Source organism: Nicotiana tabacum, chromosome 11 (genome assembly GCF_000715075.1).
Source record: "Nicotiana tabacum cultivar K326 chromosome 11, ASM71507v2, whole genome shotgun sequence".
Lineage (NCBI taxonomy): Eukaryota > Viridiplantae > Streptophyta > Magnoliopsida > Solanales > Solanaceae > Nicotiana > Nicotiana tabacum.
Window position 1 is genome coordinate 60,211,956 of NC_134090.1, and position 25,582 is coordinate 60,237,537.

The window sequence follows — 25,582 nt, forward strand, 5'->3', positions numbered from 1 at the left end:
AAGTGACCATGTCGTCACTGCGGTCCCATTGATCATAGCCAGGGTCTTCGGAATCTGGTTTCCTGCATTTTCCATTTTTGAATCTCACTTTTTGATACCTAATTTTTCCCTATATATTTTAAATATGCATAAATACCTTCAAAATAGCATATATATGTATATATAAACATGCACAAGATTTTTATAATTTTTTCCATAATTTTAACAGTTTAAATTGATTTATTTCCTCCCCTTTTATTCATAAAAACCCCAATAATTATTTTCAAAATTATTGTTATGATAATTTATTTATTTTATTTCTATACTTATGCCAAAATATAGCTAATGTAATTTTTATGCATTACATTTAGTATTTGTTTTAAAGCTAAATTGCATATAATTGTAATGTTAGATCATTTTAAGGTGTAATTATATTTTATATGCGTAAAATTAGTTCCTATATTTTTAAAATGTTAAATATGTATTTTAAATCATTTTGTCACATTAAATTATTTTCCAGAATTACCTATTATTTATTGTAAATTAAAATAGGGAAAGTGGCTATTTAAATAATAACCGGATTTGGATTTCAATTGTAGCCCAAGTCGGACCCAATCCCCAGCCCAATTTCCTATTAAATAACCCAACCCAGACCATATAAACCCTTACCTAAACCCGAAACCCACCTACCCGGTTGAATCCTGACCGTTGATCTCCCAGATCAACAGTCCACACACACCCTTTCCTTTTTAATTCCTAAATGACCCCCTAACCCTACTCATTTCCAAACCCCCACCGCCTTCAGATGCTCTCATCTCCCTTCTCTCTCAACCTAACCCTAATCATTCTTCAACCACCGCCTCCTTCTCCGGTCATCTCCGGCGACTATCTTTCAACCTCAAGCCTCCAATGGTCACTCCACCGCCTTACTCATAATCTCTAAGGCCTTCAAGGGTCCTGTGCCATGCCAATTTGGATCTAGGGTTTTTGTTTCTGTTATTCATGGCTTCTCCGGTGTGATTTTGGGCAAAATCACACCTTATATGTTACGATCGGTAAAGTTTACAACATGTTCTTTTGTTTCTATATGGGTTTCCTTTGAAACCCTAACTCTTGTCTGAATCTCTCAGATCTGTGCTATTTTTATGCTTTAAGTCTGTTTCTTCCTATGTTTTTCACTATTCTTGAACTTTTTCTGAAAGACTCTCAACTTTAAACCGTTTTACTTTCTTTAAAAATTAGGGTTTCTCGAAGTTTCTTCTACACATGTTTTAACCGATTTTTCTTTATGATTAAACTTCTTTCCTTGCTTATTTTGACTGATCTTATGTTCCTACTGCTTTTTAACTCGACTCTGTTAAAAAGCCCTAATTTTTCTAGATCTTCTTTGCTTTAGTTCTGTGTGTTAGCATGGCTGCCTAATTTTGTTAAGTTTCTGTCGGTTACCATGCTTCGAATGAGTTTTCTACTGAGTCTTTAGCCTACCTATGTCACTTCTGTATAATTGTGTTCATCTCTTTCTTCTTTCTGTCGATATGGCTGACCTTGCCTATTGTTACGCCTGTTCGTTCCCCTCTATTTATATGTTGAAGTACGGAATCATGACTCCCTCTTGATTGATTCTGATTTCATTAATTTATGGTTTGATTGCAAGATTTCCTTTCAAAACCCTAAAATTCTACTTGTCTGTTTAAATTGACTGATTCCATTTCCTTATTTGCTATGATACTTCATTCTTACTGAATCCTTTCCTTAATTGGTATGTTCTGTACTTAGACCCAATCATATGCTCTATACTTTTACTACCCCTTATATGGTAAAAATCAGTCTTTCTCAATTGATTTTCTTTCCTTGGTTATCCCTGTTGGTATCCGTTTAAGCTGTGATTCCTTGATTAAAGGGGAGTACTTGTATTACTTGGATTCTAATTGTGAATTCTTCCACAATTGTGCTAAACCTTTACTTGTTACCTTATTTTTTGCCTATTTTCAAAACTATAAATACCCTAAGTTTTTCATTAACAGAGACACTTGGTTTTCAAAACTACCTCTCTTACTAAAAATCTCTGCTCTCCCCTCTCTCTTGTGACATTTTCTGCTATTAGCCGGCTGCAAGCCAAGGCTAATCATCTGTGCTCTCTTATTCTTTCATTCTGCTTACTTCTCTCTTCACTGGTATGTCCTAGTTTTAATTTAAAGCTTCAATAGCAACATGTTTCTCTTATTGTTTCAGTTTCTCTTATTTCTAGTCTGCTTCTACTTGCGGTTCTGTTGTGAAACTTGTAGTTAAGTTACATTATCAACATGTTGTTATGTCTCCCCTTCCCTTTAGATTAATGTATTCCCTTATGTGTGTTTCAAAGCATGCCTTGTTAATTGTCTTTTACTTACTGTGTACTTACCATCTTATGAATCCCCAAATCCCTATCCCCCTCTATGTGTTTGTATTCTTCCTGACTGGTTTGTGATTATGCCAGTGTCAACTATTTCTGAGCATGTCCAAACAAGTACTAAAACCCTTACTGGGTTATATGTTTGCAGTCAAATGTCTATGTGTCCCAAACCCCTTGACACCTGTGTGACTACTGAATTCATTTGGATTCTGTAGACCAGCTGTGTGTAATCCTATCTTAAAGTGTTTAAGCTTTGTTCACTACTCCAACTTCTTTTCAAACAATCTCTGTTGCTTTACTAATTGCTTTCAAAAACAGACTTTCCGATCCAGTCATTAATAAACCTTTTTTTTCAACTTGTGTCCTGCACTTCCACTTTACTCTTAGTCAATAAGTTCTGCCCCCTTTAGTATGTGTACTGCCTTGGGATCCTCTTGAGAGCCCTCTGAACTTTGGCATACTGAGGCTGGCCTTTCCAAACTGCACTGGTTCAATTCTTGGTTGCTAAGTCTAGGTGTAAGCATTGCCCGGGGACCTTGAAACCCTTAGGGAACTTTGATGCACCTAGACTCTGATTTGTCTATGGAATTGAGGCTTATAAGACCATTGGAGGCTTTGGGGAAACTTGGGCTTAATTGCAGGCTCCCTATAGAATAGTTTCTTGATTTTCTATTTTACTTATGTAATTCATTCATTGGCCTGTAATAATTTGTAAACAGATATTTGAGGGTATTTAGTAAAAGGGTGGGTAGATGTATACTTTATGGGGTAATATGGATAGAAATCCTGCTCTTAGGATCCTATTTTTTAAAATTTGCCTGCTTTACTCAATAGAAAACATGCTCATAGGGTTTTACTCTTTTAAAACTGATTGCCTTGCCTAATAGAAATCATGCCTATAGGATCTCATTTCTAATTTCGTTTGCATCAAGCAGAAATCATGTTCCTAAGGTTCTACATTTTGTCATGTTAGAAACCATGTTTATAGTTTCCAAACAATCATGTCTTAAATCAGTAGATGTCATGCCTATAGGACTCAATTCCAATTCAGTTTTAATGAGCATTCTTGTATGTTGCTGCAAATCGATTACAATTAGTAATCCACCTAGACATAATGCCTATAGGGATTCTACTCGCAATACTGTCTGATAATTTAATTCGGCCTAATAAATCAACTTCACTACACCTTGTTCATTTTTTTTTAAAAACTAGTCTTATTAAGTGTTAAACATTTCCTGAAACAAGCTCTTTCACAATTGCCTCAATCTCATTAGATATCATGCCTATAGGTATTAAAGGAGTCTATTTCGAAAAACCTGTTTGTTTCAATATTAACATAGATACCAGTACTGCATATAGGCAAGCCTTAGGGCGTTTTCAAAAAAAAATGCATTTCCCTGAAGCTGTTTCTGTCGTTTAACATTTCTGATCCTAATAAGCTTTTAAAAAAAGGAGTCCCTAGGTAACTACTAGGTTATAACTTCTGTGTATAAAAGTTTTTGTTTGTTTCTGCATATTCACTTAGATATCCTGTTTTAGGACATTAATTAATAAAGACCTTAACTGTGTTTGAGTCGTGCTGCTTGTATATTTGTATGAGGAGGAAATCGTGAGCCTCTTAATTGCTGCCATTATGTGGAAGTCCTAAATGCTTTTTGACTGTCACCTTAGATTTTTTCCTTTTAAAACTTTAGGGGTACGTCTAGAACCACCTATAGGTAGAGTTCCTAACTCCCTCCGGGACTATTAAGAAGGGACGAGTAGCAGCACGCAATAGGAATCAGTGACCAAACACTCGCTTTGCATGACCAATAAGGGGATGGGAAGGGTAGACATGGGATATGATGACTACGCGTTAATGTCACGTGTTGCCCCTCATTGAGGAGTGTTTACCAGCATTGCGTGGGGTGATCCTATATGATAAACAACCTAGGACCCCTCTTACCAAATCCTCTCTCTCTCTATTTAAGCTTGTTCAAACCTTTATCTTGCCACTTGAGTTATCTAACGTGCTTTACTTGTAACTTATTTTGATTTAACTGTTTATATGGACTAATTTATAAATATAAGTTCGGCCAGGATCCACAGTTGTGGACCAAGAGGGGTGCCTAACACCTTTCCCTCGAGGTTACTTCGAGCCCTTACCCTAATCTCTGGTAATGCAAACCAACTTAGAGTTAATCGCTCTAGGTGCTCTAACGCACCATAACCCATTAGGTGGCGACTCTTCAAATACCCAATTCCCAAAAGGAAATGAGTCATTATACCCCATGAATATCGAAACCCGGACCTCTTCCCCGTCAAAAAGAGGAGGGAAAAAGGGGGCACGCCACCACCTTGTTTTTCACTGAGAGAGCTCTAAAAACTCCTCTTCTCCATGACCTACATCCAGATTCGTCGAAAGGTACCCGTACAAGCATAGATCATGCACTTTTAGATGGATGCATGTAAAGAGGATTTGTTGAATGTAGAAGTGGATTTGTGGAATCCGTTGGGTTTTCATCGATAGCCATACTTATCGATCAGTTTTGAAAGGAAATTGGTCTTGTCTGAACTTTTCCTGAATGATCAAATTGAAATTGGGGAAACTTCGCTACTCGCACAGAAAACTATTTTAGAGATGTAATTAAGTGAAGAATCAACTGATTGAGCTTAGGATTGAGAGCCTAGATTTGATACCATGACAAAATAGCCACTACAACAAATCTGGCCTAAGTACACACTAACTTTTGACAACGCGTAAAAAGTATTTCCAAAACTATATGTGGGAACAGTTTTCAAGGGTGGCCTTTGCTGATAGCGTTTGGCATCACATTTTATGGCCACGGTTGCAAAGCGTTTCTTTTTAAATTGAAAGGCAATGCAACTTAAGTGTTTCCAAACATAAATTAATTGGCAACACTTATGCATTTATATTGCGACGCTTTTAGAGTGAGCTGTATTCATAATTCTAAAAGCAACACTTCACAAGTGTGCGCTAAAGAAATTTAATAAAATTCCCCCTTCCTTTAAATTTCCCGTGAAACATTTCCCCCCATTTTGAAAGTGCAAACAATTTCCCTCCTAATGACATCAGTTCATTAGGTTTTCTGTTTTGCCCACCTTCACCGTAATCTCCATAGACACTATCACCTCATGTGCCAAATTTCCCTCCACCCTAAAATTTGCAGTGATGCCTCATTTTCTTTCTGAAATGTGCTCTTATATATGTCAATATTTGCTTAAGTGAAATTCAACAAGGAAAAAAAATTTCAACAGAGTTCAAATACAGATTTCATTCAGGTTTGTTTTATAGTACTAGTCTTAAGTTTAAATGTACTTGTGTTTAGATCTTAAACATTTCTATACTAGCTTTGCCTATTTGCGGAATTTCTTTTGGGATTGACCATTGCATATTACCTGTTTGATGAAATGTTTGTTTGGCCTATCCTTACCATTGAAATCATTTTGGTTTTGAAGCCAATTAATGAAGTGAAATTTGTTGGATAAATAGTAAGAATTTGAAAGAATTAGTAGGAAGCATAAATTAAGTATCAAATATGGATGGACAGAAAGCAATAATAAGTGTTTGAAAAGGAACTAAAGCATTAAGAAGGTATTTTCATGAGATGAAAATTTCTGGACCTATTTGGTTTGCCTTTTCTTATATGCTTATATGTTTTAATAACTTGTTAGTTTGTACGTGCGGCACAATTTTCATGTCCGCCACATCTTGCTTCATTTCATAGTACAACTATTATTATGTTCTTTTGTTATCAAATTACTTTCTTCAGTGCTTTGTATGTTTTTGTTTTGCATTTGAAGCATTATAGTATTACTTCCCAATTGTGGAGTTCAAAATGTTCGCATAAGTTTTTTACTTAAGTTTGACATAAAGTTTTTGTAGCATAAACGTATAAATGCTTATGACTTAATGGCATACATTGAGGCTTGGTAGTTGAAACTAAAATATTTTATTATTTATATGGTTTGATAATTAAAAGATGTGCAAGAAGATATGGTACTTTTTTCATGAAGCTTTATGAATTAGTGATAAAAATATGAGATAGTGATGAAGATATACTTCAATTACAATGAGATTTGGTTTTCTCTATTATAAATGATATTTAGTTATATGACGTTCTCTAGCCCATAAGGGGGAGGGATGACCTTCACTTGTATTTTCGTAGGAGAATAACTTTTTACGATTATACAATCTGGGCACAAATTCTTATTCTCACATTCTATTGTCTAGTAGTTAATTCTTGTTCTCTCTCTCTCATTATTAATTGTATAACTTCTGAAGCTAAGACTGAGGCTCTAGTTTGATATTGAATAAACATGGCAATATTTGAGTTAGGTAGATCAATTTGGCATATCAATTGACGCATACTATTTATTTTTTTATGCTAGCGCAATATTTAGTAATGTTATTAAGACTTTAACTTTGTGGTTGAAATATCAAATTTTAAAGATATTATCCTACTTGTGACTATATTGTATTTTGCATCAATTTAGTTCTTGCTTGCTTTAGTATAGGTTATACATGTGGACACTGCAGTGAACAGAGGATTCTTCATGTTCTCAAATAAGATCAACGTAGAGCAAAAGTGAGGAAGGCAAAGAAAAAGGATAGAGGTACTTCAGAGGTATGTTAAGGCATTATGCACTGGCATGTTTGGTAGGTAAAGCTGGGTAAACTGACTTTTTAGCTATTAACTTCCTGCTCTCCTTAAAATTGTTATATGAGGATTAGTTGATAGAAAATATACATCGACCAGGTAATCAAACTTTGGATGTGCCATCTTTGGAAATAAAAATGTTCTGCAGTATATCGATTTGTTGAGCATAATACAAAATTTGTCGTCTTTCTCCTACATTCTTTATCTCTTAACATATGAAACTTGCATATTTCTATTGCTGATTTGGTCTCTATTGTGTATTATCTCAGCTTAAGATCGTCCTTTGGGTTCAACTGAAGAGGTAAATTTGGATTTGTCTTCTTTGATTTACTATCTTATTTTCTGTTTGCTAGAATGGGAAGTACACAAATACAAATCTTGTTGTTTGAGAATTAATTTCAGATATCTTGAAATGAGTTTTTTTTCTAGTAACCTCAACAATTATGAATTTAAAGAGGATGCCAAGTTACTAAAGGTATTCACTACCCAACAAGTGTATATTTTTCACTCACTTTCAATCACACAAAACATTTTAAATACCCTCGCTTCCCTTTGTTTAGCTCAACTTTTAAGTGAATAGAGATCTATATGATTATCTTTGTTATGATAGGTATTTAAAATGTTGAGACCAATATTGCTTGAGGGTAAAATTGAGTTAGAAATTGTCTGATGAAAGTTTTTTAGTATCTCTCTATACAGATTGGAGGGTTAATGGAATAGAAATGTCACGACTCGGATTTCCCACCCTTGAGAACTGTGATGATGCCTATTAGTGTGAGCTAGGCAAGTCAATTATTGAACCATCTACCTTTTTTACCAATTTTATTCTCTTTAGCAATTACGAAGAAATAATATTTAAAGAGCGGAATATAACATAAGCGGAAGAAAACAATAAGCCTTCTAAACATGAATATCCTTTTACAACTGTTTGAGTCTCGACTACCCAGAACTGGTGTCACAGTTTCACAGACGGTCTAAGAATACTACAAATAAAGGTTTGAAAGAATTGATTACAACACTGTTTTTGGAAATAGATGTAAGAAACAGGAAAGTAGATAGAAGGAGACGCCAAGGCCTGCGGACGCCTATAGGACTACCTAGGGTTTCCTGATGATCAAAAATCAGCAATCTCATTGCGGTCCGAAGTCCACAACACTGGTATCTGCACAAAAGAGTGCAGAATGTAGTATCATCACAACCGACCCAATGTACTGGTAAGTGCCTAGCCTAACCTCGGCGAAGTAGTGACGAGGCTAGGACCAGACTACCAAATAAACCTGTACAGTTCAATTATATACAGCGGGAAAGAAATACAAAAATAAACAAGTAAAGTTGGGAGGGAAAAACATGCTCGGGGAATAGCAGGTAAAACAGAATATCAAGAGAATTATTAAGGAATCAAAACCACCCACTAACACGAAAAAGGGAACAAAGGTAGATTTCACTTTCTTTTCATATCTCGTGGCAGGCGTGCCATCCGCTCCCATTTCACTTGTCTTGTGGTAGGCGTACCACCCGCTCCCATTTTATTATATCTTGTGGTAGGCGTACCACCCGCTCCCATTTCACTTGTCTTGTGGCAGGCGTACCACCTGCTCCCATTTTATTATATCTTTGTTGCGGCGTGCAACCCGATCCACATATAATATTGTTGCGGAGTGCAACCCAATCCACATATAATATTGTTGCGGCGTGCAACCTGATCCATATATAATATTGTTGCGGCGTGCAACCCGATCCATATATAATGTTTACAATTATAATGAGAGTCCCGACAAGAGATCAATAAAGTCTACACTGTCCCGGCAAGGGATTCGACTTTATAAGCAATCACATCCCGGCAAGGGAGAAATAGCTATAACCAAACTTGATACCACACCTAACTACCTCAGCTATAACCAAACTCGTTACAACATCTAAACACCTCAACTATAACCAAACTCGTCACCACACCTAACTACCTCAGCTATAACCAACCTCATTCCGACACCTAACTACCTTAGCTATACCCATAATCCCTATCCAACACAAAGAATCCTCAACCTAAGCATCCGTAATATCAATTAAGAACACAATGCAAGGGAACCACAATTCAACAATAGCCCAGCAAGGGGGCAACATAATGATCTCTTCTTTTTCTCACTCTTACTTCACAATTCACTTCACAACTCGAGCCAATGCTCTAGAGGTTCAATTATTACTTATACTTTCACAATTTCACTATACAACTTGAGCTAACGCTCCTCAATGTTCATTGGTCACAATTCTTTCCACAAACTTTATACAACAATTAGAAATCTTCACCAAGGCATGAACAACGAAATCATGAAAATCACAATATAAGACTCACGGTCATGCTTGACACCAACGTATAGATACTCGTCACCATGCCTATACGTCGTACTCAACAAGAAGCAAATAGCAAATAGGACACAACTCCTAATCCCTCAAGCTAAGGTTAGACCAAATACTTACCTCGATGCCTCGAACACAACTCAAGTTTCTATTATAGCTTTACCCCTTGATTTCACCGCCAATTCGCTCGTATCTAACCACAAGTTACTTAATTACATCAATAAACGCTAAATGAATCAATTTGAATGCATGAAAATGAGTTTTTCAAAGTTTTACCCAAAAAGTCAAAATCGCTCCCAGGCCGACGTGGTCAAAACTCGAGGTTTGAACCAAAACCCAATTATCCATTCCCCCACGAACTCAAATATATAATTTGTTTTGAAATCGGACCTCAAATCGAGGCCCAAATCCCCAATTTTTGAAAAACTTAGGTTCTACCCAAAACACCCAATTTTCCCCATGAAAATCATTGATTTGAAGTTGAAATCATGTTAAAAGATGTTAATGATTGAGGAAAACTAGTTAAAAATTACTTACAATTGATTTGGAGAAGAAAGGTTGTTTGAAAAGCGCCTCTTATGTTTTTGGGGTTTTGAAAAATGAAAAATAACTGAAAATCTCGTCTATTTATACCCCTCGCAGACCCCCTGTGCGGACTACACAAAATGGACTGCGGCCGCACAGGCCTTCCTGAGGATACTGCGGTCCAGTGCCCTGTGCGGACCGCACGAAATGGACTGCAGCCGCACAGGCCTCTACCGCGCACCGCACAAAGCCGACCGCGGACCGCACTGGCCCCCTTCTGCGGTCGCACACATTTTTGTGCGGACCGCACTAGTGGGTTCAGAGACCTGCAACTTCTCTGAACCTGCCACAACTGTGTTTTTAGGCCTAAGGCATCCCATAACCTACCCGAGCTCTCGGGGCTCCAAGCCAAATATACACAAAATCCTCAAAAATATCCTACGGACTTATTCGTGCAATCAAATCATCAAAATAACATCATGAACATCAAATTAAGTCTCGAGATCAATGAAATTTTCTCAAAACTTCTTTAAACATCAACTTTGCGATTTAAGTCCGAATCACGTCATATGACATCCGTTTTTTACCAAATTCCACATAAATGTCTTAAATCATATATAAGACTTGTACCGAGAGCCGGAACCAAAATACGGGCCTGATACCATCATGTTCTAAGCAAATTTCATTTCAAATTTTTTAAAACAATTTTAGAAAATAATTTTCTTTAAAAAATTCATTTCTCGGGATTGGGACCTCGGAATCCGATTCCGGGCATACATCCAAGTCCCATATTTTCCTACGGACCCTCCAGGACCGTCAAATTATGGTTCCGGGTCTATTTACCCAAAATATTGACCGAAGTCAAATTTATTCATTTTACAGTCAAAACTTATCATTTTTCACATTTAAACTTTCCGGCTACGCGCCCGAACTGCGCACGCAAATTGAGGTGGTGCTAAGGGAGGTTTTTAAGGCCTCGGAACGTAGAATTTCATTGCAACATATGTGATGACCCAACAAGAAATTATGCCTATGCTTTTAATTTATTGCAAGATTCTAAGATATCAATGATAGCTAAGTGATTATAGTCACCTGTAAGAGGTACTCACTGGTGTCTGGTAGATTACATTTCTATCTCAAAAATTATTAATCGGATAGAATACTGGACATACCAAATTCTAGCTAACAACATCCTTGATTTGGGTAAGGTGTTTGTATTTAGTTATTTCTAGCTTAATTGAAAGTGAGCTGATTGAGTATATGATATATGCTAAAGTTAATGTTCCTTTTGAAAAAGAAATCCACTAATCTAGTTTTTCTATCAGTATACAGAAATTAAACAAAAAGAAGCAACATAATCATACTATAGAGAGAATATAACTAGATGCTTGGATGCTAAGAAAACAAATGAGGAAGGCCAATAAAGCATGATTTTTGTCCATAGGTTCTGTTACTCGAATCATTCGATTACATTTTCATCTCAATGCTACAACATATATAGATTTTCCTCTACTTTTGTCATTTGTTTAAATCGTGTATATGTATATCTCTTACTTATATATGATAGTATTGTCGTGAATCCCCAAGGGGACAACTCTACCACATTGCTCTGAGTTTGCACTTGCATACTATGGATTTCTATATAATTACTAATTCTATTTTGTAGGAAAGTTCTGGTGGACAATTAAAAATGGTGCCAAAAGACTATTTGATCTATTGGAATTTAACGATGAAGACTTTGGACAATTACGATTTTTGTAATTCCTGATACTATATTTGATTTTGTAAAGTTACAAGCATGAACCTTGAAATAATTTGCTTCATTGTATTACACAAGATTTAATCTTTTTTTGAAGTTCATTGCAAGTATATGCATTGGAATTATTCTTTTGTTATTTTTTTATATATAATTGAGTGTTTGAGATCTTCGTACGTGATTATGGGATACATACGAAAATATATTTTATTGAAAACAAATTACTTCATAGCTTAGATACAATTGCCACACTTCAAATGTGTGGCCATATGGATTGGAAAATTTGTGGCTTATATACTAGCAAAAACAACGCTTTCAAGTGTGATCTAAAGAGTAACAACGGCCACATTTTTCATGTGTTGTTGTAGTGCCGAAAAGTGTTACCATTGAGGGTATTACAAGCGTGGCTTTTATTAATTTTTAGCCACATTTTTTAAGCGTGGCTTCTAAAGCAACACTTAAAAAGCGTTCTCTTGAGGCAAATGTTACGCTCATTTAGGTCACCCCTCAAAAAGTGTTGCCTTAGGTCCGAAAGTGTGGCCTTTAGTCAAATGTCATACTTTCTGATAGTTTACGTCATGCTTTTCAGATGTAGTTAAAGGTCTAAAATGTTATAGTGAGCAGAAGAAACGAAGAAAGAAAGCTCACCTCAGTTGAGCTCTAATGGAGGATGAAGAAAGCAGTTGAGCTAAGAGACTTCTGGAACCTTCTCTTTCATTAGAGAGAATGAACGGAGCTAAAGAGAGTACAAAAAATATTAAAAATGTAAAGTCTTTTCTGTACAAAAATATCTAGGCCTATTTATACTGTATACATACATGTGTACAGCTGTACCAACTACACTACAATATGATTTGTACAAAAATAAATACACATATTCTCAATAATTTATCTTTACTAAAAATTAATAAGTATAAAATTAGATCAAATATCTGTTCACGAGTCGTGGAATTTGTAAACTAGTTGAATATATTAAAATAAAGTATTAGGTCTTTGTCATGGTAAAGTCAAGTACTAGGTGTGGTAGTTTAAGGTATGGGGAAGCAATTTAGGGGAAAAGTTATATACCAATCTTTAAAAAAAAAAAAAGTGGGTAAAAGCAAAGATTTAGCAAAAAATAAACCTAAAGAAGAAGAAAAAAAAGAACTTTATAGAAGCAGGGGCGGATTTAGGGGGCGGAAGGGGTCACCCGAACCCCCTTCGCCGAAAAATTACACTGTATATATAAGGCAAAATCTGGTGTTTATATCTATATATTAAGTTTTGAACCTCCTTAACACAATCTGAAAGTGTAGTTTAGTGATCAAGGAGGTTCAAAACCTTCATAAGGTTATAGGTTCAATTCCCTCCTAGCTACAAAAAAAATTTTTAAACCCCCTTTGTGGAGATCCTGTCTCCGCCACTGTATAGAAGAGAGGAAAGGGAAAAAAACCTCTGTAAAGAGAGGAATAAACCAAAGCCATTAAGAAACACCAACAGCAACATATAAATGTTAAGTGGTTACTTTTTTTAGGAGATATTCTTTTCTTTGATTTCATTCTTAACCCCATCAATTTCCCTTTCAGAATCTTATCTTCTTTTCTTTCTGTACACCTCTCTATCTGCCCAAAAAATTAATTAAAAATGCATGGGCACATAAGATACACGACCTATGGCATTAATGCATATGCATATTGTACACATGTTTATCTTTTGTGGAGTCGTGGTCTTATGAATAGAACTTCGTTGTCTTTTCGCGTGCTAATTTAGTTTGTATCTCTTAGAATATTACGAGAAATATATGTAAATAGTAATGGATTTTGCATTTAATTTATCTCATAGTATTCAGCATCCTCGTATAGATGAATAACACAGAGTATATAGGAAAAAGGTGGTTACATTCTTGTTATCGGACAGCTTGAGTTTTATAAATTAACAAGTAAAATAAAAGTAATTAGATAAGAGGGAAGGAATATGTACAGAGGGTTACCAAGAAAATGAGAATAGGTATAGAGCGACGTAGCTATTCCAATTTCAATAAGTCTAGTGTATAATTATATTTTGTCGAAAAAGGAGAAATATTCTTAATCTTTTTAGAAATTGTAAGAGTCTATTTTTTATTACTTTATTAGTCATATCTACAAAGAGGTTCTTGTGCATGAGTCTAAGTTCTCTCCTCTATATGGTCAAAGTCTCAAAGGTATCTTTATCATACATTTTAAATTTTAGGGGATGCACAAGAAACTGATTTTTATTTTATTTTATTTATTTTTATGTTTACCTACTTGGTGGTAATCCCTTACTTTTTTTTTAAAGAGTCGAAGCTAACAATTGAAGTGGGAAAACGTGATAATTAGAGCCCGTTTGGGCATAATTTTTTTCCGAAAACGTGATAATCTGTGTTTGTTTCATAAAATTACCAATTCATTTTGAAAAACTTCAAAAAGCTGTATTTCAATTTTTTTACTCAAATCACTCATAAAACTTCACAAACAACCCAAACTGAAATTTATGTCCAAACACAACTCTAAATTTCAAATACCATTTTCACTTGAAATTTTTTTCACCATTTTTTGAAATTTTACAATTCTTATGTCCAAACGCCTACTTAATTCTTTACTTGTACTTTGGACAGTGGGGGTTCATTTTCAGTCACTTTTGACTTTGCACTCCTTTAAAAAAATAATGAAATATATATTTTATAATTTTACCTATAATGAAAGCATTTTCAAAAATTTTGAGGAATGAGTAGTTAATAATAAGGGTAAAACAAAAAAAGTAATTATTTTTTTCTTGATTTAGTATAGTTGACAAGTAAAAGTAAAAAATATATTTACTATGGACAAGTAAAAGTGCACGGAGGGAGTAAGTTATTAAAGCTGTAAGTTTTGTTATAGACTTGGATCCACATACAAAATAATATTACATTATCAATTTCAAAGTTCATGTTTACCTTTTCTTTTTGTTTATATTTATAAACTAGTATTTAGTTTTCGTAAAAGAAAAATAAGTGTAACAGAGAAAAGGAAAAATAAGCTCGATTCGTTTTAATTTAGATGACACATTTTCCTTATTAGTCTGTTAAAAAAGAATTACACATTTTTATAATTGAAAATAATTCAACTTTAAAATTTTTATTTTACCTTTAATGTGAAGTTTTTATAACCACACAAATGTCATGTCTCCACAAAGTTTACCCTTAAGCTTCTAATACCACAAGTTTCAAAAGTCTCTCTGTTCTCTTAAACTTCGTGCCGAGTCAAACTAGTTCATCTTAATTGAAACGGAGAGAGTGTTTATATTCATGAAAGAAAAATGGGCAAAACATTTGCGGCAAAATTATTTTTTCTATTTTCCAATTAGATAACGCCTCTACAAGATTTTTCATCAATATTATTAATAAGCTGATACTAAAATTCAACATTTAAAATACTGTTGAAATGTCGAAAAGTTTTCTATAGAGTATTTCAAAGTTTAAGTTACACAGTGATTTTCCTAAAAGTTTTTATTTTTATGTGAAATTTATGTTTTTGTGTTATTTTAACTTTCACATTCTCCCGAATGTACAGTATAATAATTAAGAATGTTTTCCACTTACAGCTTGTTTGGATGATTATTACTTGTTGTATTGTATCGTATTGTTATTTTAAATACAATGTTTGTTTTGAATGTTACTTAAATTTATTGTATTGCATCTGTATAGGTCCAAATTTGGCGACTCGACGATAACGGATAAGTAAGACAAAAGACGGGGTCGACCATGATATAATGATTGAAAGTTGCTCTCACAAAGGCTGGTGCTAAAAGTGGGAAGCCAAGGTGAAAATATCGGTAGCATAATTCAAGAGGTGGACATAAAGAATAATTCTTTGGATATTTTTTATGCTGTACTTTTTAGAGTTTTTGGGGAATATCTCTTATAAATAGGAAGAGATAGAAAACAAGAGGGGATCTTCTTCACCTTTTGATAAGAGCACGTTGTAAAAGTTGACAAAAGAGAATATCCAAAAGTTGTCTTGTTCGTTGATGATATTATTGAAGCACACGATGTTCAATCTTTATCCATAGATCCAAAGATTCCATACTCATCTTGACTTCTCACTTTTCCACGTCGCTGACAGAGAAAAGGAACATCCCAATCACATAATAATTAGGTGGTAGATATTTTCTTATTATATTCATTGTCATTATTTACATTTATTATATATTCATGCTATCGTATTTATTGTCAATCATAGAGTATTAAATCCATTATTTAATGCTCTTGAGCACTGCTCGTCTCCAAAGTGTTCCATTTTATTCGGTCTAGAATTTATTAAGTTCAACTAAGATTCACCCTTTAATTCATCATTAATTGGTCTAGTTAAAAGGTTTAACACTTCTTTTCTCAAACAATATCGTTAAATTCGTTGTTACGTAATGATGTGTCACTTTATGGAACAACCGATTTGGTGTGGCCGCATTGTTACCTTATTTTTTCTCTCTCATCGATCTTACCCTTTCTTATTATTAAATAATCTTATTTTATCATTTACCTACCTTTTTATATAATGCTCGTACCTTATTTTTCTTTATAATATTACAAATTTATTGTTCATATTATTAGTGCATGACATCATGAAATGACGGCAAACAATATAATATAAATGTTATACATATGAAAATAATATAATACTTTATAATATAATATATTATGAAACGATATATAAGAACCATCCAAACAAGCCGTTAAGCAAAGCGAATTCGAATGAATCCACACCAATATATATGTATGTATGTAAATTACGCTCACACCCCCCCACCTAGACCCTAACCAACAAAAAAACACAAGTCCTTATTGGCGGTTTTTCTGTGATCTCTATTCTCTCTCCGTGTCTATAGAGTAGTTTGTTGTGATTCTTTTTTCTCTTTCTTTTCCTACTCCTCTCAATCTTGCCTCTTCCCATTCATTCATTCGGCTTCTGTGTCACATCCCATTTTCTATCCTCATTCTTGATCCATTTTCTGCTTTTGTTCTTATTGGATATCTTGTTTGGATTTGATCTGTCAATTTTGCCCCCAAACTTATAGTTCAATTTGGTGCTTTGTTTCCCTTTGATATTTATTGGACTATTATGCTTTCTTTGTGTGGTATCAATTTGGATTTTGTGCTATAAAAAATTTGTATGTGGGCGTAGTTTAGATAGATCTGCTCTCTTTATGTTTTATCCCTTTTTGGATGCCTCCATTTTTGCAATTACTTTTTCTAGTTTGAAGGGTTAAAAAAATTGGGAATTAAAGTTAGTGGTTATTATTTGGTGCTGTTGTTATTATTACTCCACCTATTATTATTCTATTCCTACAATTCTTGAATAATCTATTCAAGATTTTTTGTATAGATATTTTTAAAAGATTCAGCACTTTTTGAGGCTGAAAGATTTTTTGGGGGCACTAGATTCGGACTGTTTTTTTGGTTGAAACTGCACTTGTTGTAATGGTGCAGTTGTTGGATTGAGTGGAGAATTGGGTACTCGGATTTTAAACAGTTTTGTGTAGGATTGTTTGTTATTTATTAGAAGGGGAGGTGTGACGGATCCGAACACGGAAAATAGGGGGGTTGGTTGTGTAGCTGCTCTGGATTGTTTATTGAATATAGTCCGGGCTCTCCGGACGGGGTCCTGCTTAACTTATGAAAGCAGGACCCCTGTTCCGGGTTCTCCTACATCCGCAGTTGGAATTAGGAAAAAAAAGAGCTCAAAGAAGAGGCCAGTTTCTAGGAATTCTTCTTTTAACAGTCGTAAGGAAGAACAGTTGCGTAAGATTCCTGGCCGCTTATTCTTGAATGGCTCGAGTGATGTGGCTTCGCTCTTCACTCAGCAAGGCAAGAAAGGAACTAATCAAGATGCCATGATTGTTTGGGAGGTTTGTCCTTCATATTCATATTACTATCTTTGTAAATATTGTTGATTAGGATTTAACTTTATGTTCCCAGCATAGCAAAAAAGCATCTTTAGTTGCATTGGAAGAAGTTCAAAGGACAAAGTAGTCGTATTTTTTTTAGATTATGGTTTTTGGAGGTTAATGGTAGGTTCCCCCCCCCCCCCCTTCCTTTTTTTTTCCCGCAGAAATAGCCTAATCATAGTTAATTTTTTGCTTCAATCTTTATATAGTACTTGTCTGATCATAGACTGTTCACCTGAGTATTCTGATGACCATCTGATATTGTGATATGCTATAGTTTCCTGTACATGCCTAGAAAGAAAGTATTTCATTTTTTTATCAAGCTGAAGAAAATATTCCTTAGATACTGCATTTCTTTCTTATCGTTTTGGATCTACGGATTGTTTTCAGATACATGTCGAGGATTCTACCTTTCTCGGCCTTTTGGCTAAGGTTAAGTGTAGTATATGTCGAGGATTTGTTCGTACCTAGTGATCCTTTCGTTCAGATTGTCTCATTATAGCTATATGGAGAGCATCTTCTAATTCATCCTTTATAATTATATTTCAGAACTTTGGTTCCAGAACAGATACAGTATTCTGTGGTGTTTTTGATGGCCACGGTCCTCATGGCCATATGGTTGCAAAGCGAGTCCGAGATTCCCTTCCCTTAAAGCTAAGTGCACACTGGGAAGTTAATGTGAAAAGTGAGGATGTTCTGAAGGAGATCAGTCTAAATGCTGGGGCTAGCCTAAATTCTGAGGATGCTTCCCTTATATCTGCTGATGAGGAGTCGAGGGTCTCAATTGACGTTGAAGAGGCTGAAAAGCAACCAGAGGTCTTTCAGACTTTGAAGGAGTCATTTCTGAAGGCTTATAAAGTTATGGATAGGGAACTGAGAAGCTACACCAATATTGACTGCTTCTGTAGTGGGACAACAGCTGTAACCTTTGTTAAACAGGTCCCTTGACAGATCTGGAAATTTGAAGCTAGGTAGATTTTATAATGTGTTATTTAGAAGATTGAACCCAACAATTTTCATTTTTTTTGTAGGGTCAGGATCTTGTTATTGGAAATGTAGGCGACTCCCGAGCAGTTCTGGGTACAAGAGATAAAAGTGGTTCTCTTACTGCTGTACAATTGACAGTGGATCTGAAGCCTAATCTACCAGGTTAGATTCTATATCTTGTGTTGTGCAGATTGAGCTGATTTTGACTCCCGAGCACTTTTCTGGATTTTGCTTTGGTGTAGATCATCTTACAAGATTACCACTTAGCTTGTTTTATTTTGATGAACTTATTACTTTCTAGTCCTGATTCTTATGTCAGCATTTTGACTACTGTACAATTTCTCCAACTCTCGTATTTATGCAGCCATCAACTTGGATATGAATTAGCCATTCAGTTTAGCAAAAAATCGTCATGATAACTAACTGTCGTTCATATGTTGCTACACTTTCTTTCATTTTCCCTCGACTTCTGGAATAGTTTAAATTTAATCTTGACCTTCTAGTCAAGGATAAGAAGAGTCTTTTCTCATTTTATTTTTCATCTTCTTATTGCAATTATAGAAGTTAGAGAGGGAAAAAGAAGTTAAAAGATGGAGGACTTGGAAGGAAAAAGAGTTCAAAACTTCTCTATGCTTCTCATTCAACTATCGTAACGGACACCATATCCTATTTTGTTCTTTCTTCTTTTTCTTATTGTTTTTTATTTTGATAAAGTGAATCCCACGACCAAACCAACTCTCGAATACTCGAGAGTGGCCCTCTCCCTACCTTGCTCCTGTAATCACCTGAACTCCAACCTTTTAATGGGAAGTGGAGTGCTCTTGCCACTAGAGCAACCTCACTTATCATTTTGTGTTTTCTTCTTTTCTTTTTCTAATTAATTATTAATTATTAATTTCATCACTTCTTGTTTCTAGGCATTCTTTTATTTTGCTCCATATGTTTTTTTTTTGTTGAGAAATATTTTGAAAAGAAGAAGAGAATCATTACTTAATAGGTCAATTGTCAGGTTGACAGACAAGAAGAGAAAAGGAAGGCATTTGGCCTCCTTGCAGCATTGGAGGAATTGTTTTGGTTTAATAATATAATTTTGAGGGTTAAAAAAAAATATTCCTAGCAATTTCTCTGTACCTTTGTCCAAAAAAAAAAAAAGATAAATATCCTAGCAGTTTCTTGATGGAATCTCAGGCAAGTTCTTAGCCTAGGCAGAAGTGTCGATTCAGGGATAAGTGACAATGGGCCTAAAGATGAGTTTGTAGAATCAAATGTTTAACTACCCCCTTTTAATTTCTTATAGCCGGTTTTTGGTACACCCTGCAATATTTTTTAACTTCATCGTAGGTGTAACTAGTAGTGAGATAGTGATCATTCTTTTTGTTTTCCTTTTTCTTACTGCTGTTCTTGAGCTTGATTATGATTAGCAGCATCCTGAGAATTAACTCCATTTCTCCTGATTTTATATTCAACTTCTAATTACTATAAGAAACAAGTATCTATAAGTAAAACATAGTGATTTTATTTTGTGTTTCATACAACTTACACTAGTTGTGTGAGGCCTCTTTTTATCTCACATATTTGTGGACCCATATCTTACACATCTGGGTCCACAAAAATTCTGGGACCGCACAGTTGTGAGACAAAAAAGAGGCCTTACACAACTAGTGTCAGTTGTGTGAGGCACAAAATAAAAATTTTCAGTAAAACAGGTGTGCGCAAGCTAGCCCAGACACCATCGTCATAAAAGAAACAAAAAAAGACAAGTATTATAAGGAAAAAAGGTTACCAGAAACAAGTAACTTCATTTTGTTTTTATTTCTTGAGTGTTTTTGTTCAAGTCTCACTGTTCGGATCACTGGATTGCCTCTGTTATTAATTGCTTAGGAAGTGTTCATTGCACTGATGTTAGTAACAGACTGAAGGATTGACATCTATAAACCTTAAAATTCGAGATTTATATGTGAAATTGACAGTTATTGGGCAGTATGTGCAGAATATTGGGCAGTATGTGCAGAAATACATTATTTCTATGATCGACATGATAACGAGTGATGTCTGTTTGAGTTAATATAACATCACGATGGAACCACTGCATGTTTGAAAATGACGTGCTTCTGCCGGACCATATATTGGATTAATAGGAAAACATTGGCAGAGTTGTATTGAATTAAATGCTCATATGTTGTCAAAATAAGTGTGACAATTGTCAGAAACTGAAGTCTTAATTTGTTGACTGAAGTTCTACATAAACTAAAAAGATTAGGATCTCATCCATGTGTAGGTTCTGAATCAGGGGACTAGTTATTCAGGTCCTGCTGGTCAAATCATCTTCTTGTGGTGCCCTGCCATATGTAAACTACTTGCTATCAGAGCCAGTTGAACTGTCAATACAAACACATCCACTGTGATGAATGGAGAACTGATTTGTGATTATAGTTCATTTTTCTTGGAAGTTTTTTCTGTTTGTTTATCTGGTCTGATTCCATACTGCTCTCTCCATTGTATAAATCTTGTCGATAGCCAATTTGAATATATATGCTCATTTATTTAGAATAAATAAATACTGCGTTTGTTGTTGTTGTTGCATTGTTAGAAGTATCATCGTTAGAAGAACTGTAATTTGTCGAGCCGAGGTTTTCCCTTGACAAATTACAGTTCTTTTAAATTATGCTTCTGTTGAAATCCTCTTAAATTTTTGGTACGGCCATTCTGTCCGTCTTGCTTCCACGATTAAAGAGGTCTGTTGCATCGTTAGAAGTATCATGTTCGAGCCAGCTTTTTAAACTTTAAGAAGTGCTGTGCAATTCTACGCCTCTTTACATCCATGACCAGTTATAAACAAAAAATACTTGTGCTATCACAATGAAATAAAATAAAATGGAATAGAACACAGTTACCTAGATTTGAAGGACTAGGGCAGATACAAGGAAGAAAAGAGGATTGGGAAAAATCTGCCTAGCAAAAAAAAAAAAAAAAAGAAGATAGGAAAATCTATATCTCTGAGTGGAAGTTTACCGAAATAAATTTGATCAATATACCCTTGTGTCCGGCCCTTCCCCGGACCCCGCGCATAGCGGGGGTTTAGTGCACCGGGCTGCCCTTTAGATGTGTGCTTTGAAAAATTCGTGGAAGCTGAAGTTTTATACCTTTTGTTGGTGGATGTATTATACCGATAAAAAGCTTGGTGCTTTCTTCAAGAAAAATGAATACTTTAAAGTAGGGTGGTAGCCATCCTACATAGTGGTCAACCCCCTATAGATGGGTACCCCTTGAAAGCATAACTTTTTCTGTTTTTTTCAAATTGGTGATTCTGATTAATGCTATTGGTGCTTATTTCAATATATTGTTTGTTAATTTCCTTGTCCTTCTAAATGTACAGCGGAGGCTGAGAGAATTCGTAAATGTAGAGGACGTGTTTTTGCTCTTCGCGATGAACCGGAGGTTTCAAGAGTGTGGTTGCCACATAGTGACTCTCCTGGACTTGCAATGGCACGTGCTTTTGGGGATTTTTGCCTCAAGGATTTTGGTCTCATCTCTGTGCCTGAAATATCATATAGGCGTTTAACGGGAAAAGATGAGTTCATTGTTCTGGCAACTGATGGGGTATGAAACTTGAAATTTAGTACTTTTTATTACCATTTTACTTATTAAAAAAAAGAATTTATACATGGGTTCTTGGTATTACTTTCTCAATGGTTGTTACATTATATTTATCCTAGTCCAAAATTAATTCCGATGACAGATATGGGATGTACTTTCAAATGATGAAGTTGTAAAGATCATAGCATCCGCTTCATCCCGTTCATCTGCAGCTCGATCACTAGTTGAAGCAGCTGTTCGAGCCTGGAGGACAAAATACCCAACTTCTAAAGTTGATGATTGTGCAGTTGTCTGCCTTTTTCTTGATTCAAACTCAAATAACTTGTCTACTGCTTCTAATACAAACTACAATGATGAGACTGTCTCAATGGAAGCAAATGAAGTTGATGTCAAGACAGATGATGCCTCTGGTCCAGCTGCATTGCCTCGTTCTGGAACTGTTCGAGAAGGCGATGAGGTTTCAGGAGAAGGCGACGACGTATCAGAGGAAGGCATAGAGGAAACCTCAGAACATGAGGAACTGCTCGCGGAGGTTGGGACAGAATGGTCCGCGCTTGAAGGGGTTTCCCGGCTGAATACATTGTTGACATTGCCAAAGTTTGTGCCTGATAAAGAAGAGAAGTAAGATAGAGGTTTGAGATGTCAAAGTTTGGATTTATATCTTTTGATTATTTTCAATTTTTATTTAGTTCTTTCCATCCATTTAAAGGTCTGACATATCTACTGGGAGAAAAAAGAAAACAGAAAATGCAAAAATTTGATATTTGTTGTAGACAGGAGAGGTGGGCCCAGCAATATTAGAGTGTCTGGGAATCATCCTTTCTCTCCCTCCCTAGTGTTGGTAGAAGTGGAATTTTGTAAAAATCCAACTCTCCGTCTTCTTCATTCTTGGTTTCTACCTTTTCTTTTCTTCCGCATATATACCAAGATTGTGTACCTTATCAAAGATTGTGTGATTTTCCCTCATTGTTATATTGATACTAATGCAGTCCTTTTTTGTTCAAGTTGCATATTATGTTCATCTCTCTCGAAAGCTGCATTGTTCAAGTCCTTTTTTGTTCAAGTTGATAGTATTGATCTTTTTACTTGTCAAAAGCTAAGAACTCAAGGAAAGGGTGACAAGTTGCCATCTTTTGGCTCAATAGGGGTATGGCAACTAGCATTTGGGATGTCCAAGTGTGTAACTATCGAACTGATCCCTGTCTAGGAAGTGCAAGTGGTGATATAAAATCAAATGGTGGACCATTTTGCAATTTGCATGATTCACGTGTTCCCAATTTACATATATTTTTGTCCAAAAACTTAGAAATCCTGGGACCACGTTGCTGGTGGGTGTGACGCTTTGCGTTGCAACCACGAAGGGTATCTGTTAGGTCGCCAACGTGTCTTTGGAATGCAACTTACATTATGTCTTTATGTGGACATCCAAGAAAATTGAAACGATACACAAAAGATTAACATTGAACCCATTATATTTTTAAAGTTATAGGTTCAAATCTATTATTTTTGCAATTTTAATGAATTTTTACACATAAATTTCTATTCCGCGTCGAAAGTTATGGGTTCAATTGAACCCATAACTAACACACTACATCCGCCGGTTCAATTGAACCCATAACTAACACACTACATCCGCCTCTGCTCATAACAAGGATAACATGCACAAATCAATAAATGGTCTCAGAGGCAAAGCCAAGATTTGAAATGTATGGGTTCAGTATTCTAATTTTTTTAAGTTACTAAATTCTAAATTAATAATTCAGATATAATCTAATAATTTTTTAAAATAAATACAAGGTTTGGATAAAAGTTATTAAGTTCATCCGAACCCGTATTCGAAGGGCTAGCTCCGCCCTGAATGGTCTAACCACTTAACCTAGGCCGTGCCTGTGTACCCCTACCTGTGTTATTGTGAACATGGAGTTTTCTTCTTCTTCACTTGTCATTCATTAATTAATTTACTCTTTTAGCACGTTGAAAATTCTATCTTAAGGGAGGAATATCCAATCTATTCACAAACAAGTCAACACTAAATAGACTGGTAAATTATTACTTATTTCAGAGTTGCCAATTATTATCCCTTGATTGACCAACTGCCGACCTTTCTAGATCCTCATCATAGAATTCCCTTCAAATGATTTTCTTATTTCTTCATCCTATGAATTTGATAGCAGGTTTTCGTTGTCAAAATGTGATTACGTGGACTAGTATGTAATTTATGTGAACTAATAATCCTAAAGCAAGCCAATGACGCTACCTAGCTTTAATAGCAATATTCTCTGTGCTCTCAAAAAGTGATTATTTTGACTAATAACAACGCTAGTGAAGCTTTCTTTTGCTTGATTATGTTACACAATTGCAGGAATTCAAGAAAATTCGAGGATCGTATCACTGCTTCAGGATTAACTCGAGAAAAGCAATAGAGAATGTTGATGTTGCAGAAGAAGAAGAGAAGAGAGGAATGGTTGGTTACCGTCACTTGCTTGTAGGGCTGAACTTTAAGATAGACCAAATCACCAACCTCAAATTGTCTATCACTCCTCTGGGCATCTGCTTGTTGTTTCATTCTGTGTTGAGCGGTGGTGTTTAAGTAGCTATAGCTTTAGTTCCCTGTTGATCTAAGGTATTATCAACTTCAGTTGAAGGTGACTCTCTTGGCAAGTAGGGTAAATGTAGGGGGGGTGGTCGACCATATAATGCTTCATAAAGGGTGGTCTGTATGGCTAAGTGAAATGAAGTGTTACACCAGTACTCAGCCATAGGTAAGCAAGAGTACCAATTAGCAACATAGCACCTTAAGTAGGTCTCCAAACTTCTGTTCTATACCTCAGTCTGTCCATCAGATTGAGGATGGTATGCAGAAGATGTATTCAATTGAACTCCTTGTAGTGAAAACAACTCTTGCCATAAATTACTAAGAAAGACAACATCTCGATCACTAGTAATGGTATCAAGTAGACCATGTAACCTCACCACAGTGTCTAAGAACACTTGAGCGACTGATTGAGCAGTATAACGATGTTTCAGTGGAATGAAATGACTATATTTGCTAAGCCTGTCCACCACTACCAGTATAACCTCATAACTTTTTGACTTAGGAAGGCCATCAATGAAATCCATAAAAATTTGAGACCACACTACATTTGGACAAAGTCTTTTACCTCCTTCCTCATACTAATTCTACAATGAAAGTCTTGATAGCATCTGGCAAAGCTAGAACAGGAGCTTGAGTGAGTGCTTTTTTCAAAGCTGCATATGCTGCATCTGCTGAAGTCGACCATTTGAACCTATCCTTCTTAGTTAAGTCAGTTAGAGGTTTGCAAATTACCCCAAAACTCTTAATAAATCTTCTGTAATAACCAGCTAGACCTAGAAATCCCCTAAGTTGCTTGAGGGTTGTTGGTGTAGGCC

The 25,582-nt window shown here is 35.4% G+C and overlaps 1 protein-coding gene and 1 long non-coding RNA gene across 3 annotated transcripts; both read left to right on the forward strand.

The window, feature by feature from the left end:
- The first annotated feature begins 5,166 nt into the window (after positions 1-5,166).
- On the forward strand, positions 5,167-11,767 carry LOC107762734 (uncharacterized). 2 transcript variants are annotated; one of them, XR_001642861.2, is made up of 4 exons: positions 5,167-5,653; positions 6,885-6,999; positions 7,302-7,333; positions 11,579-11,767. It is a non-coding gene; the product is annotated as an uncharacterized LOC107762734 (long non-coding RNA). The 2 variants fall into 2 exon arrangements; XR_001642860.2 differs by having other exon boundaries at positions 5,177-5,653; positions 6,890-6,999.
- Positions 11,768-16,447: 4,680 nt separating this feature from the next.
- On the forward strand, positions 16,448-23,180 carry LOC107762733 (putative protein phosphatase 2C 33). The gene is made up of 5 exons (XM_016581118.2): positions 16,448-17,548; positions 18,137-18,526; positions 18,619-18,736; positions 21,951-22,174; positions 22,314-23,180. Exons 1-5 carry the CDS (start codon positions 17,534-17,536, stop codon positions 22,794-22,796), a joined length of 1,230 nt encoding a protein of 409 aa, XP_016436604.2. The 5' UTR covers positions 16,448-17,533; the 3' UTR covers positions 22,797-23,180.
- Positions 23,181-25,582: the final 2,402 nt, after the last annotated feature.